This window comes from Vanessa atalanta, chromosome 22 (assembly GCF_905147765.1).
Source record: "Vanessa atalanta chromosome 22, ilVanAtal1.2, whole genome shotgun sequence".
In the NCBI taxonomy this organism is placed as follows: Eukaryota; Metazoa; Arthropoda; class Insecta; order Lepidoptera; family Nymphalidae; genus Vanessa; species Vanessa atalanta.
In genome coordinates, this window is record NC_061892.1 from 8,109,641 (window position 1) to 8,126,077 (window position 16,437).

At 33.0% G+C, this 16,437-nt stretch overlaps 1 protein-coding gene across 1 annotated transcript in view; it reads right to left on the minus strand.

Annotated features, from left to right (window-relative positions):
• LOC125072619 overlaps positions 1-16,437 on the minus strand; it is a 188,665-nt gene that overhangs the window by 132,711 nt on the left and 39,517 nt on the right. The window contains exons 5-7 of the mRNA XM_047683252.1: positions 6,130-6,300; positions 4,810-4,913; positions 3,908-4,032 (exon numbers count right to left, since the gene is read on the minus strand). Of these exons, the coding sequence (XP_047539208.1) occupies positions 3,908-4,032; positions 4,810-4,913; positions 6,130-6,300 (400 nt within the window). The remainder of the gene's footprint in view (positions 1-3,907; positions 4,033-4,809; positions 4,914-6,129; positions 6,301-16,437) is intronic.

Sequence of the window (16,437 nt, forward strand, 5' to 3'; positions counted from 1 at the left end):
TTCATATTAATATCTGTAGCCAAATTGAAGTATATTAGCCTCTTCTATATCCCCTACAGCTAGAGTATTTTTTTTTATAAATATAAATACATAAATATTGGACAACATCACATACATTACTCTGATCCCAATGTGAGTAGCTAAAGCACTTGTGTTATGGAAAATCAGAAGTAACGACGGTACCACAAACACCCAGACCCAAGACAACATAGAAAAGTAATGAACTTTTTCTACATCGTCTCGGCCGGGAATCGAACCCGGGACCTCGGAGTGGCGTACCCATGAAAACCGGTGTACACACTACTCGACCACGGAGGTCGTCAAAGTATTACAAAATATTTCTAAAATTAACCTAAAACTATAGTTTATATACCAGGTAGCATAATGGAGTGGCGTCGTCTTTATCTATACAAATCTCTTAACAACTAAAATCTTCGAATTTGCCTCCTTTTATTACATTGGACTTATGTTGTAATAATCTGATATTTAAATTCACCAAGGGTACAAGATCGCTTGGAGCATAAAGACCTTTGCATTGTTGAATTTGTTTAAGCCTTTGTTATTCCTTTCAACTCAGACCCCTTATGTTATGCGGTGCTTGCGATGTCATTATTTTTATCATAACAACATGTCATATATTTAACCTTTGCGTGTACTTCAGTTATGTAAAAATATTAAACATATATGATAGGAAAAGTACACGGAAACAGTCAAAATATTTCAATTGTTAAATTTAAAATATATATCTATACAACAATGCTTTGATAAAATTTTATATTATAAAGTAAAGAATTAACAGAAAAATGTACGCTAGAAAGATATAAAGGTCGGTTCAGAACGTTTTAAATTGTCAAAATTATAAAGCATAACTTGTTTGTAAATAAATAATAATAAAGCCTCTAAATTTTTGAAAGAATGTACTCCAAAGGTCTGAGACTATTTTTCAGTACTAGCGTAGGTATGTGACAAAAAGTGAGCAAGTTTAAAGTTTCTACATTCAATAAAAATTTAAAAACGGAGTATTGAGCTGTCGCAGGACTAGAGCTAGATACCTTAGTTAACTAAGCAATCACCAATTTAGCTATACTCGAGGGAATATAAGCAAGCGAAGCATACATAAAAATAAAAGTTAATTATCATAACAAATGATAATAAAAATAAAACGTAATATATATATATATAGTTAAAACCAAAATAAAAATATCTAAAACAATACTTTAATACAAACATAAAAGCCATCTACAATAAGTATTTCAACGTACTGCTTCTTTAACTACTACTAAAGTATTTTAATATGTTACGAGCAAATATGAAAATATTTCATATCGCTTTAATATAACTACTTTCAACACCTCCCAAACATTTTATATACGTAACTGCAATGGGAAAAATTTTAATAACAAACATTTCCAACCCAGATGAATATTACTAAGCGCTGCAAAGAGCACGCTTCGGGCTATTTGGACTGTTACGAATTCAGCCATAACGTTCACACACTTTTGCGATCTGGCCTACTTTATTGCTTATTGGAGACTTTGCTCGGCTATACCCCTGTTTATAGTTGTAATTTGCTAGCTACGTACATCTTTAAAATGATAATGGCGTAGTATTTCAGCTTAATAGTAAAGATCACTAAAATACGGCAAATGAATGCTTACTGAATTTGCATTAAAATGTTATGAAAGAAGGAAAGAAATTCATTTAAAATAATACAAAATCATTATCATCATCATCATCATCCTTTATCCCAATTTTACTTGGGAGCGGCGCAGCATGTCTTCTTCTTCCATACTTCTCTGTCGGGCATCATCTCACAAGTAACATTCTTTCTAACCATATCGTCTTTCACACAATCCATCCATCGTTTCTTTGGCCGTCCTCTACCTTCTATATCCATCCACATCCACGCTCAAGACCTTCCTCAAAACATAATACAAAATGTCAATTATAATAATAGGAGCAGATATTTCTTAACACGATGCTGACGAGCTGAGGTAACTTTGTATATCAAATGTTGGAAAATAGTAACTATTGAGTTTCTAGTCGGTTCTTCTCGATATAATCTATATTCCAAATCGGAGGTAGCTTTTTGTTTAAAATAGTTAGATAAATAACGTTTTTGAGGTACTTCTAAAAGCCTACTTGAATAAAGTATTTTCATTTCAATTTAAAATAAATTACAAATTGCTATTCCAATATGAGTATTTTAAGCCAGCTGCACGCCAATATGACAGATTTAATACTTTTGGCGTCAGAGCCTTTCTCGAAGGTTCGAGATATATTTACGGGTCTACCGCAACTCATTTATCAAAATCGATCCAAGAGTTTGGGCTCTAGGTCCTAAAATAGATGCCCGCTTACTCTCAAAATCTATTGAAAATGTTATAGCACTTTAAATCACACGGCTTTGCCATCAGATAATGTAAAAAAAAACTTTTTACAGTTTTTGCTAATACAAATATATGTATAGAATAAGAAACACATAAATTAGTTAACTAAAATTATACATACGAGAATACTAGTATCTTCAAATATCTTGTCATCAAAACATTATGTACTTTCTAATAAAAGGATACTTGTAATCAAAGAAATTACAGTGCGAGTCACCTTTGGCGTCCATTACTTAAATAAATTGGATTTTGGGGCAAGTGACAAGAAATACGATGCATAAATCTATTTATTAGAAAAAAACATATTATCTCCACAGCCATATCTCCAAGTTTCGTATTTTGTAAAAAAAAGTGGTGACTTGATACGATAGGCAAGTAGAAAGTTTTGACAATTGTTTTCAGTTCAGTTGACGAAATCCTAAAAAAAACTGAAGTATAGATCGAGCGTTCGTAGAGGTAGTCAATTAATTGTAACTCTATTTTTTTTTAACTATCCTAGCTTTCGGGGTAACCTTAACGCTGCTGGATATTCTTTCTGACAGTGAACACCAAGCTCTCATTATATAATCAGTACCTTTATTATTCTATATAATACTTATATGTAGATGTTCTTAAGTCAAAATAGATAGACCAGAAATTTAAAATAAAATATTCATACTCATGACAAAAGTTCGGCGTAAAGAGATTTAACTAAATACGCCACCAGAGATTTGATCTTGCATTTTGGACCAAACATCAAGACTTGATAAATTTCGCAAGTCTCCCCTTAACTATACGATCGTACTTACGGAAATATCCCGTTTGAGTAATCAATTATGACCACATAATGTTTATATTACTACTTACTACGACGATGGTAATTATACAAATGGATGATCAGTATATTTTTCGAGAGAATTTCACGTAACGATATTCTCGTTTAATATGGAAAACTATAGCGAAATTATATTATTATTAAAAGATTTAAACAAATGCGACATTTTAGAAAGCTTACGAGTAGAATACAATAAACGTTATTGAAAACGATTTTCACTTTTTTTTTATGATATCGATAGGCGGACGAGCAAATACGTCACCTGATGGTAAGTGATCACTACCGCCCATAGACAACGGCGGTGTAAGAAATATTAACCAATCCTTACATAACCAATGCGCCACCAACCTAGGCAACTAAGATGTTATGTCCCTTGTGCCTGTAGTTACACTGGCTCACTCACCCTTCAAACCGGAACACAATAATACTGAGTACTGCTGTTTGGCGGTAGAATATCTGATGAGTGAGTGGTACCTCCCCAGACGGGCTTGCACAAAGCCCTACCACCAAGTAAGTTGTTTTGATTGCCAAACAACAAAAAATAATATTACTCTGAGGATATTTTGTTACGGGTGTGACCGCGGTTATGTTGTGTCCGTTGTGCTTTTATGACACTGGCTCACTAAACCTTCAAATAAAAACACATATTTGACGACAGAATGTTATTTTCTCCTTAGGTCTAATACGAAATTTATTTACTGACCTTGCTCGCAGACGTATCCAGCCACGGTGATGCCAAGACCAAGAGCAGAGTCCTTATTAAGATCTACTTCGTAACTTAGAGTCTCTGGTTCTCCCGTGCCTCGCACCGCCATGTCTAACGGTAACCTGAACAGTACATTTTGTAAATAAAATGCTAAAATAAGTAACAATAATTATAATTCATATTTAGAAGAACTTAGTTTAGTTTAAAGTTTAAAAAAGTTTAGTTAAAAGATTGGAAAGATAAATAATATTGGTTTTCTGTACAAGATAAATACCAAATTAGTATTTTAATTAGAAAAAAAACTACTATACTTTTCGATAGATGTTCGTGATAGGACGTACATTTGAATCATGAGTTAGCTTTATTTTTAAACAAAATGAAAATTTGCAAAACGCTTAAAAGAACCTACATTTCATTAAAACATTTTTGTGAGACCTAAGGGATTGAGAACATGACTGACCATCACGAAGTTGCATACAATTACACAACGATAAACTCTCTATCTAAAATATTAAGAGTCAAAATTCCTGAATGACAAAATGTGATTACGCCAGGGACGTAACGACTAAGATCATACAATTTACATTTATAATGAAACAAGCGTACATATGCAAGCCTTAATTCTCTTGTCATTTCCATTGTTAATGATTACTTCGATATAATATTTTCTCTTTATGACGTCATTAAATTCCAACGAATACTAAGAATTATTTGAATGTTGTATGATTAACTTGATTGCAATGGTCTTCACTTTATTTAGAAATTAATTAGTTTCTACACGATTCAAAGACCATATTCAAAATGTATCAACTTAAACTTATTTTTTAAATAATAATGAGCAGAATAACATTTTTAAAACTAAATATTTATTTATTTTATATAAACGGTACCAATCTCACCTAACAGGTGGTGGCTGGGGTTCCGAAGTAATTATAAGTGGTGGTGGACGAGGTGACGGCGCAAGTGCTCCTCTTGGTACGACTGCCACGATTGATGCTACAGGCTGTACATCAAAAATTAATAAAATATCTTAGCAAATAGTATACGAAGATAATATTAAAATTAACACAGTATTCAAAACAGATATTCTCTCAATTGATCAAAAATAAATAAAAATATCATCAAAATTGGTTTAGTAATATTTCAAACAACCAGGGATATTGAAATAAAACTAGTTTTTTAACGGATTTAATCGCGTATATTAATTATTTTATTTTAACATCCCGACGTTTCGTCTGCCCGTGACCACGAACACTGCAAAGTGCTCGAAACGTCGGGATGTTAAAATAAAATAATTAATATACGCGATTAAATCCGTTAAAAAACTAGTTTTATTTAAATGTGTAATAATCGCGAAAATCTAAGACAACATAACCAGGGATATATTTAATTATACAAAAAACTATTACAAGACCAACCGTAAAACATTTCCACAACTGCAAAAGTATATTGCGTCGTAGTCGTTAAAAATAGAATTTTAGAGCGTCTCATCTTAATAAATTGGTAGCATTCATAAGGAAAATTTTATTTATCATTCGACTCGTATTCGAGCTTGTATTAAAAATTGTAAGAAAGTATTAAAGTATCGAATAATAATCTGGAACAATAAGCTCAAACACTCCTTTGAGGAGACTTTAGCTTAGCAAAACAATTAAAATACTATTTAATTTTTTTTAATTGAAAAACCTTATACTTTGCTGTAAATCATATCCAGGACCTCAAGATATGTAGCATACGGTACACTTTTTTAGCGAGACGGTTAAAGTTAGGTAACCATTTACTCTCGGTATAAACATTATGTTCCAACGTTTTGCTACGAGTAGGTCGCTCATAAAGAGTTACGAAGGTCAGGTCAATTGTTCAGTGATTTGATTTGATAAAAAAGATTAATCTGTCAATCAATCTTGATTAAAAGAGAACTCAGATCCTGTAAAAATACCGGAAAATCATTTAACACAACTACGCTTCAACAAAATGTTGTAATATTATTGTTGGGTTAAGAAACTAGATCTTTTGGATAATGTGTAACGTGTAACCAAACTTTTATTATGTAACTGGTACACTTCGCAGCCAAGGTATGTTCTTAAGGGAAGTTCTTAACTTCATTGCAACGGCTTCATTGCGAGAATTTTAAAAGGAAATGTTACTTTACTGCATCCATCTGAATTATCTTATAAACATTTTAGTCTATAATTTTCTAAGATCTCTTTCAAACTTACCCGATGATGCAATCTCTCCTCAATGATCGTGGGTGGTGGTGACGGAGGAGTCGTGTCTTCGGATAGAGCCCCAAACCCATCATGCCCCGCCTCAGCCAAGCCCCGTTCCAGCTCTATGGGGTCAGCTAGTAGCCGTGACGGTACAATTGGTGCCTGAGACGCACCGAGGGACTGTTGAGAAAAATTGCAAGATATTAAAAAAAAAAACATTTTAACAATATGTACATTTATTAACATGTATTAATGGTACTGGTATTATTATTTTGATTTGTTTTTCTCAGTCAAGGGTTTAAATCATCATGGATATAATATCATTTTATTCTATTAATATCCCAATTTTTCTTTATAACCAACAGAAGTGAAAAGAACTTAAAATAGAAAACCCGAAAAAAATAGTATCTTGCAATTCTATTAGCAATAAAAAAATACACGTACAGATTTTTATCCACATAAAAGACACAAAGTTACTTACATCGAAACAATAAATTAAGGTACATTTAAGTGGCGATCGTAAGCTGTTATTACTACGAGTAATTACATTGAAACATATGACATGAATTTGCAACGACGCTGCAGTCAAGAACCACTTAAATAAGCAAGGAATTATAAATGAATAAAGTCTCATTTCTTCTCGTACAAAGTGCCTTCCTAAAACCCCTCTTGCACGTGCTAATTGCAACGCCTAGTTTCCTTCGTTGTTTATTCAGAAAATAAAAACTACTTGATTCTATGTTATAAAGCTAGTAGTTACGAGTACATATCAAATCAAATCAAGATATACTTTATTTAAGTAAGTTGTTTTAACCACTTTTGATACGTAATTATTTAAGGTTAATAAATAAAACTCGGTGCGTCTCAGGCACCAAGTACGGCAAGAAACTAAGTTTCCGATAATTAAATTGTATAGGTATATTAATTAACTACATTTGATTAATTATTTTTTCGGTATAAAAATCAAGGAAGACTAACTCCACGCTTTTTTATTATGTATAAAATGTTAATCCAGTAATACTATGTATAAACTTTTTCTCTCTCATATAAAATTTTGTAAGAGAAAGTTACTGTGGCTTCCTACGGCCTGTGATTACATGGACCTTTGAGCTACCGACTTCATAAGGGCTTTAATGAGCGTCAGCACAGTCAGAAAGGAATAGAGTATAACTGTGTTTGAGCCCACACTTGCCCACTAAATTGTCCTCAGTGAGTTCTTGAGAGCCGAGATGACCCAGTGGTTAGAACACGTGCATCTTAACCGATGATTTCGGGTTCAAAACCAGGCAGGCACCACTGTACTTTCATGTTCTTAATTTGTGTTTATAATTCATCTCGTGCTCGGCGGTGAAGGAAAACATCGTGAGGAAACCTGCATGTGTCTAATTTCAACGAAATTCTGCCACATGTGTAGTCCAGCAACCCGCATTGGAGCAGCGTAGTGGAATATGCTCCAAAACCTTCTCCTCAAATGGAGAGGTCTTTAGCCCAGCAGTGGGAAAACTTACAGGCTGCTAATGCTAATGAGTTCTTGAGAATGAGTGTCATGGTCATCATCAGTCAGGATATATATTTTGTTCTTTTTAAAGCAAAATATACAGAACTTATCCTGTAGTTGTTTCTTAATTCCATATCTAGACTTCATATGCCAATAAAATTATATTTAATATCATGTCAAAGTTTGGAAACCAAAATATCAAATATTTCTTAGTACGGTCAGTCCATGCCTACAGAACTTATACGTTATTCAGCCTAGTTAAATCTAGGTTGGCCATTTCAAAGATTAATGTGAAAAGTTTGCAAGCCGATATGTGGTTATTATATGCTCCGTAATTGTGTTCGTTAAAGAACTTGTTTTATAGAAACCTGCTCCTTTGAATTTGGAAACTAGTTTTAACGATTTAATTTCGTAACTATGAAGTTGTTACTGAGATAAGTAACTTTTGGTATTCAGGCTAATTTAGTGCCTATGAAAGATAGACTTTCGCAAACAATTCTAGGCATTATTATGGTAGGTAAACATAGCTAGGCAAATTGCTTAATAGGCCACTAAATGGTAAGCAGTCATTGGCCCTTTAAGAATTATTAGACATTTCATACATGGCCAATGCGTTACCAACCTTGGGCACCAAGATGTTTGGTCCCTTATGCTTTTGTTACATTGGCTTACTCATCCTTCAAACCGGAATACACTACAATAATAAGCATTGTTCCTTTGCGTTAGAATATGTGATGAGTGGGTGTCGGTGCTACCTACCTAGACGTGCTTGTACATAACTCGACAACCTAGTATATAGAGTTACCACCTCACAAGTGTAGAATCGGAATATATTTGTAAATGGTATTTTAGTGCAAAAAATATAAATACCTAGGGTTTGTTTTGCATTTGCAAACTTTATCGATATATTTGATTGAAGCAGCATTGAAAATTGTTCAATGGATTAAATGTAATACATGTATTTTTTTTTTAGACCCTTGAACGACATCGGCGTATTCAAATTTTCGAGTAAAAGTAGCAAACAAGTTAATGTACAGTGTGACACCACTATAAGCAATTACATTATTAATTAAAAAAAAAAAAAACAAAACACGATACTCCTGTCTCCTACATTCATTCATTAATCGGATCACAGGCGAAAACTTCCTACATTTGTACGAGTTGTAAGAATAGCGAAGGTATTTTATCGGGTGACGTGGAATCGTTTTTGAAACATTTATGTAACTTTTGCGAGTCTATTGAACAATTTGAAGTGTTCCAGACGTGTATTATAATGTGCTAGATATGGATAGGTTCTATCATTGATAGTCAGATAGAAGAGAATTTTAGAGCATAGTCATAGAAAATTTTCGAAAATGTGAACGGCCTCACCAGATGCCCAACGACGATCTATATAGTATACACGGCATGCACATGCATAGCGAGGAGTGAGTGGTGGTATGCGTGGTGAGACATATGTTTCCGTACTGCCCTCAAAGCGTGGCATTAGGCGTTTCACATCAAAATGAAATTCAATCGTATGCCAAAAACTAAGAATTGGTATTTCCACGACATTTATAAGGGCATTAAGGCGCTTTTGACGCATAAAACGAGGTTGTTCATATGAAAAAACATTCACAACAAAGAATCTTTAGTTCTTTTATTTAGCACGTAAGCACTTTCAGTACGCACGTCAGTTATGATACATTTACAAGACACGCATAATTCAAGATGGCAGCCAATGTTCGCCCCCAACCAAGACGAAAACTTGGCTTGACACTTAGAGGCCACCTCGTTATTACTTTGGTGCTTTCCTACGACATATTTTCTTATTCTGAAATACGGCATTTTTACATCTCATTGCAGTTCCATATATGTGGATATAATATAAGGTACATTACGAGTGTCTCAGTATCAAAAGAGAGTGAGTCACTCGACGAGTATAAGAAATCCCACAACTTTTATTTTATGTTAACCAAATGGAAAGACTACCACTGTCCATGAACATCTTTTACTACTACAGCTGAATGCTCGTAGATTGTTGGCCTTTAAGTAATGAGTAGGACCTTTTGCTTAAGGGTTCCCAAATCGTATCTGGTTGGAAAAAACACAGACAAAGCTGGTTCCACAGAATGATTGTGCAAGACAGAAAATTACTTAAAATCGTGCTGGTTTTGTTTTCCAAACACGGTGATGTAGATCAAATATGTGAAGTTATTGTATTGGTAAGGGTAATCTGAACTAATCGTTCATTTTTTTAATAAGTACTATAAAATAATTATACTAACGAGGTATATATCCCCAACAACTTGGACTTTTTGTCTATTAAATGAATTGTGACATGTGAGCTCTCATTCAAAGACAATTACAATTATAATAACTCAGGCAATAGAAGCTGTCAAATACTTTTATTTATATTCCAATAAAGTTTGGTTGATATAAATTGAGTACGAAGAGAATTTATTTCATTTAACACGACTATTTATATTGTTAGCAGTTGTGGTAAATTCCATAAAATGTTTTAAACACCAATGTGAACAATAATCGAATTATTTCAGCTCATAAATAAACGTTAAAATTGTGGTTTTTATCACAAAAACATTAATTAAATGCTTTCAATGTACAATAATTGTAAAATAAAATAAAGTTTATATATATTATGATTCATTCAGAGAACAGTGACGCTAAAATTGATATGGGATATTGACTCATATATTGATAACATTTAAAGGATACACGCATCAAAATAGCGTATCACTCTAAATGTCAGTTTCAACATTTCATAAATTAAATAAGAAATTAGTTCTTACAGAATTGCTACTCTGTGGAAATTTTATTAGTGCTACTGACAGCAGACCAATAAAGATTAGAACAATAATTGTTTTAGGGTGTTTTTTTTGGTAAGCTATACTTATAAAAACGTTTAACAAAATTAACGTTAAACGCACTGGCGAAACTACTAAGTCTGGAAAGGTAAATTTCGGAACAAAGATGTTTTAGTAAGAATCCGCTATTACCCAAAGTTTAGGAAAATTTCTACTTTAAAAAGGGTAGCGTAGTATGTTTTTTTTTGTACGATGTTGGGATTGATAGCTATTATGCTATTAATCAAATTTAAGTTATATATGCTTTGCAGGTTGGTGGTAGTCTGAGTCTGTGGTAGTCTGGTGGTAGTCTTAACATTCGATCAGTACATATTTTGCAGTTTAATTACAATACTTTACTGTTCCAACCTTGGTTGGTTGGTACCGAGCTGGTGCTCAATAGTATTTGATACTATATTTACGGCACTTTGCACGTATAAATATTGGTTTATACATATATATTTTACGCACGGCCAATGTCTATGATTAAAGGTGAGTTCACCCCCCAAGTAACCCATTCGCTCGTCTGCCTTCCTAATGTAAATTAAACAAAAAAAAAGGCCGAGATTCTTGACTTTTTTTACGGTAGAATCTACATTCCGAACTGATGGTTGCTTCATGTTTAATGGATTTTCTTTAATTTGCAATTCAAACATGTTTGCAAGTCTACTTGAAAAGAGATTAATTTGAATTTTGATATATGATCATATGATTAGTATTATAAATCGTAATTGCTCTGCGATTACGATACTAAAATTTATTCAAATTTCGAATTCTGCTTTTTACCCAAATAGTACGCAGCCCAGAGAAGCAATAGGCAGAACTAACTGAGCCTGGTAGTTTATACAATCTCAATATAAACAATATTTTAAACCAACTCGATATAGACCAAGATATATACGATAAACTGGATCATATAAAAATTTAAATTAAAGACAAACGGTATTAGCAAATAGAAAATATTGAGAATACTTATGCCGAATTTCATCATTAAAAATAGACGGTGTCGGTCAGATATGTATCCACGCCCTTTATAACGCTTTTCATCAAGTTCGCCATCAGCTCATCTTATTAAAAAATACAAAATCAAGTTGTAAATCTAGCTGATTTATTCACCCCGCAAGTGCTCATACGTCAAAATGAGCGTCCAATCCTCGGAATATGAGAGGCATAAAAAGTGCCTTGTGCACAAATTGAATGAACAACTTTATCGTCTATGAATTAAATTAAATAAATAGTTATTTGTTTAAATTTACATTGTAAATAAGATAACAAAAAATAAATAAAAAAATAATTGTATATTTGTATTAATAAAAAACAAATAGACTCAAATAATTATTTTTTTACAATTATAGGTAGGCATTACAAATCTATTTACAAAGCATTTTGTTAAAAGTTATTAGTTACAGCGTAATCAAGTTAAATTTGAACATAAGATATAAAGGGAAATTGTTGATACGTATCCTAACCATCGGCCAATTGGACGCGACGTAATTAGGCGCTCCGCATCACAGATGAAAACTTGCCGACTAAACCCGGATACTATATTAAGTGTGTTCATTGTAAACGTAATATACGCACTGAATATAACAACCAACTGAAAATTCGTAGCAATAGAAGGTACTGATAGATGGCGCTAATTCAATAATTCAATGAATCGACCAGACTAGATGTGAACGGTGCAAAATTCCTTATTTCATTCACAATTTGCTACCCCGATTACTTCGGGCGCACATCCATTTATTAAGCGCTTCGTAACATAATGTACGTGTCGGCTGTTTGCTTGATGAAAATGTATAACTTTATTAAAGCTTCCTTTTTTTCACTGGGTATTTGATCTAAAATGGTTTTCATAAACATATATTATATACGAGATTACGTACATGAAAATAATTTAGGAACCTTTCTTCCCTAAAGATGAATACTACTTTATATCTAAACATAAGTAATGGTTATGCTCGAGTACGCATTGATGTATGTGACCAAAATTTTCAAAAAATAATCATATGTATTATTATATTAATAATAATATATATAATAATAAGATTATTTTAATGATAAAAAGCGTAGAATTAGTATTTGTTGATTTCTAGGCAGGATATATAAATTTAATTGTACGTGATTGATATACTCTGTAGTTGGAACGGTGGAAAAGATTGACTACTTCTTCTCGGTAGGATCTAATATGTGAACAGATGGTACTGTAACTTGGTGGTAGGGCCTTGTGCCTGCCTTTCTGCTTAGATAACACCCACTTATCAGATATTCTACCACAAGACAGCAGTGCCCAGTATTATTGTGTTTCGGTTTGAAGGCTGCGCCACCAATTTTGAGAACTAAGACGATAAGTCACTTATGCCTGTAGTTTCATTGGCTCCATTACATTTCAAAAAGGAACACAACATTAAGTATTGCTGTTTGGCGGTAGAATATTTAATCAGTAGAAATTACCATCCCAGAAGAGCAGAAAGCTCTATCACCAAGTAAAAGTAATCATCGATGATACCGAAAATTTAAACTCTGAAAACTACGCTTAAAAAACTTCGCAAATTAAAAACCAAAACTTTAACCGTTAGAAAATAAAAATCAATGCAAAATCTTAATAACGCCCCACGTTTATTCGTTTAGCCTCTATCTATGCTTTACCAATATATCGTCTTCTTTATTTGTTTTTAAACTCATATCGGATATATCCTGCAGCTAAACTTTAGATATTTTGTAAAACTTTAATATAAGTTTGACGAACAAGAATACTGTAACGTATTTTACCTTGACATATTAAACAATAAGTTAAACGTTTGTTTGGCTAAACAAATGGCAGCTAGCCAAGTGAAATCTGAGTTCCATACCATTGGCAAAAAAATATCTATGCTTATATAATATATAAACATACATTATATAAAGTTGATTTGATCGTAGCTATGATTTGAGACTTAAAATGCTAACAACACTACTGTATATCAGTCATAGCGATAAAAGGTTATTGGTATTTCAGTTAATAAATTCTTAGTAACAGCTCAGAGTTTAGAGACAGACACTGGTGTACTGTAATATGTTCTCCATAGTTGGCTAGTTTCTCTTGAGTTTGGACGCTGTTGCCAATATCTGCCAGGAAAACACCATCATCGTTTTCCTGGCAGATTATTACATTATCATCATAATTCTCAAAATATCTGCAAAGCTCGCTTACATGACGTTCTTATAGAGAAACAACTGTAGAAGAAAATGCGACCTGTGAAGTTCACACTAAAAACAACCCCGTCTGAAGCATAGAGACCTGAAATCAGGTAATTATCAGCGTATCTATCTATTATAACTTGCAGTGCCTGTTTAGTTCTGATCCTATAAGCTGTTTTAGAACCATTTCCTCTTATCCTACGGAGTTGAAATTTTACATCTGTGATAGACATTGACAATAATTCTATACCAAGAAGCTCGAGGCGAAGGAAATACTCAACGTCAACCGGCACGAGTAAGAAATTATGTATATAAGCTTATTTTTTTTCAAGCAGTCTTGATTCTTCTATACTTGGATTTTAACACTGTGGAACAAATGAGCCACAAATGGTAATTGGTTTTACATACTTATTCGTGTATATTTTAGTATATTCTATTTACGATAGATAGGAAAACTGACAAACGGGTCTCCTTATCGTAAGTGCTCACCATTGTTCATGAACAATTTCACTGCAAGAAAAATTTACTATCAATTATTTCGTCAATACGCCACAAAACTCTTCTGCAAATGTGTTGTAATTACATTCATTAGTATTATTTATTACTTATTACTTATTAGAGTTCCATTTCCTAGATAATAGGTCGTCTTGGGATCACGAAGGAACAAGCAATATGTGTCGATTGTATGAATACTTGAATTGTAACCACAATTCGTGTGTATGAATTAGGCAAGCGTAAGCCTTCGTGTACATGGCGCCACAGTCACACCAGAATCGGACCGCAATGTTGCCTATATACATACGTATATATATATATATACGTTACATACGTATATATATATTTATACGTATGTATATATAGCTTCAATGTAATTAAATATAATTTATATCATTTTGTTCGAATGTGCCGAAAATAAAAACTTATTCTATATAAAATTTAATGTTAAATGTTATGTACTTATTTAAGAAAAAAGTCTTAAAGCCTTATCTACTAGAAATTGGGTTATTTGATGACATTTTAATGTACCAGAAAAACAATGGTTTGTCTTAATCACTTAAATACGTTGCCGTGACGTCATACAACAGCAGTCATAAAAATAGTTGCCTATCCGCTCAAGGGGCTCTTGCTCCTTCGCTTTCATGACGAGCGTTTTAATCATTTTTGCATTCAAATTAACGGTTGATAGTGTATTGTTTGGTTAATATAAGTTGTAATTTTTATTTAATTTTATTTTTATTTTTTATATTTATTGTAATAAAGAATATTATTTCTCCTAAAAATACATATATATTGCTCTATATATATATATATATTTTTTATGTTATAGGGGGCAAACGAATAGGAGGCTCATCTGATGGAAAGTGATTACCACCGCCTATGGACATGGCAACACCGGGGGGCTTGCAGGTGCGTTGCCGGCCTTTAAGGAATGAATACGCTACTACTACATTCTAATGGTGTTTATAGTGGATAACAATAGCTGCAGCTTTTCAAGGCCGGAAATTTTCACCTGTGTTGTGGTGGTGGTTGTCACTTGTAAATCCGCCTGCTTGCTCACCAACACATGTGAATACGCCGTTAGATTTCACAACAATGGCCGTCGAATCATTTATTTGTAGCTCGGAAGTAAGATGACATACGATTTATTTATATTTATATATAAGCGGTACTTTGATACTCTTAAATATACCCTTTTATAGAATTTTAAGTAAAGAAAAACATCAACGCGAAAATGGCAAATATTACTTAAAATGCCTCAATCTTCTGAGACTCGTAAAACCGTTAACAAAGAGTGATGAAAAAGGTTCTGAGTTCTCCTCTTCAATAGAAGAGGCTTTTAGAAATGGAGCGTTGGGGCTGCTTTACATTTAAGTAAGAAAATTACATAATAGATAACTGCTTAAGATAATCATTTTTTGTAACTAAATATAGTATTTTAATGACAAATAATGACGTCACGTTTTCGGCGATGTGAATCAGTCGTGTGTTGCAAGGTATAACTAGTCTCATTGAAACACGTCCAGAATTCCTTTATAAATAGCGTTCGTATAAATTAAAGATAGGCCTTTTCAATACGGTGACATAATAAATAGGATTCGTGCTCTTATTCGTATAAATTATTCAGGGTAAAATTAATCATGGCAAAATACAATTTGTACGAACTGGTGCTCTGGAAATGGGACTGGATCCTATTGTGTGAAGACAAACCAACTAACTTCAGACTGTTGCAAATGTATATGTAACATAACACTGATCTCTTGATAGAAAACTTATTATTGGTCCAATAATGACTTTTATTCCTGGATCGGAATCTACAGCCATTGAAGATACAAATAAGTCAAACAACAATCAATCTCGTATTTCTGAGTGTTATCTTTTTCTTGGTTGAAAGGTTTTGTGCAAGCACGTCAGAGTAGGCAATAAGTATAGTTATTTTCCAGTTTGAAGACTGAGTAAGCCAGCGTAACTACAGTTATAAGGAACGGCATCAACCTTGGGAACTAAGCTGTTGTTGACGCATCGGTGATATCAGGAATGATTATTAATTCTTAAAAAAACAATGTCTTCTGGCATTAGTGATCACTTACTATCAAGTGGTTATTTGCTAGTACACCTACCATTATAACATGAACAAAAATCATTTTCATGTATGTGTTGATATTTGATTATACAGTATATTAAGAAAGGTGATATATATTCCAAATCTATATTGTTAACATATCATTGAGTTAGTAATTATAAAATTATGAAAAAATGACGAATCAGCACGGCCCCTAAAGTGATAGACAATAGCACATA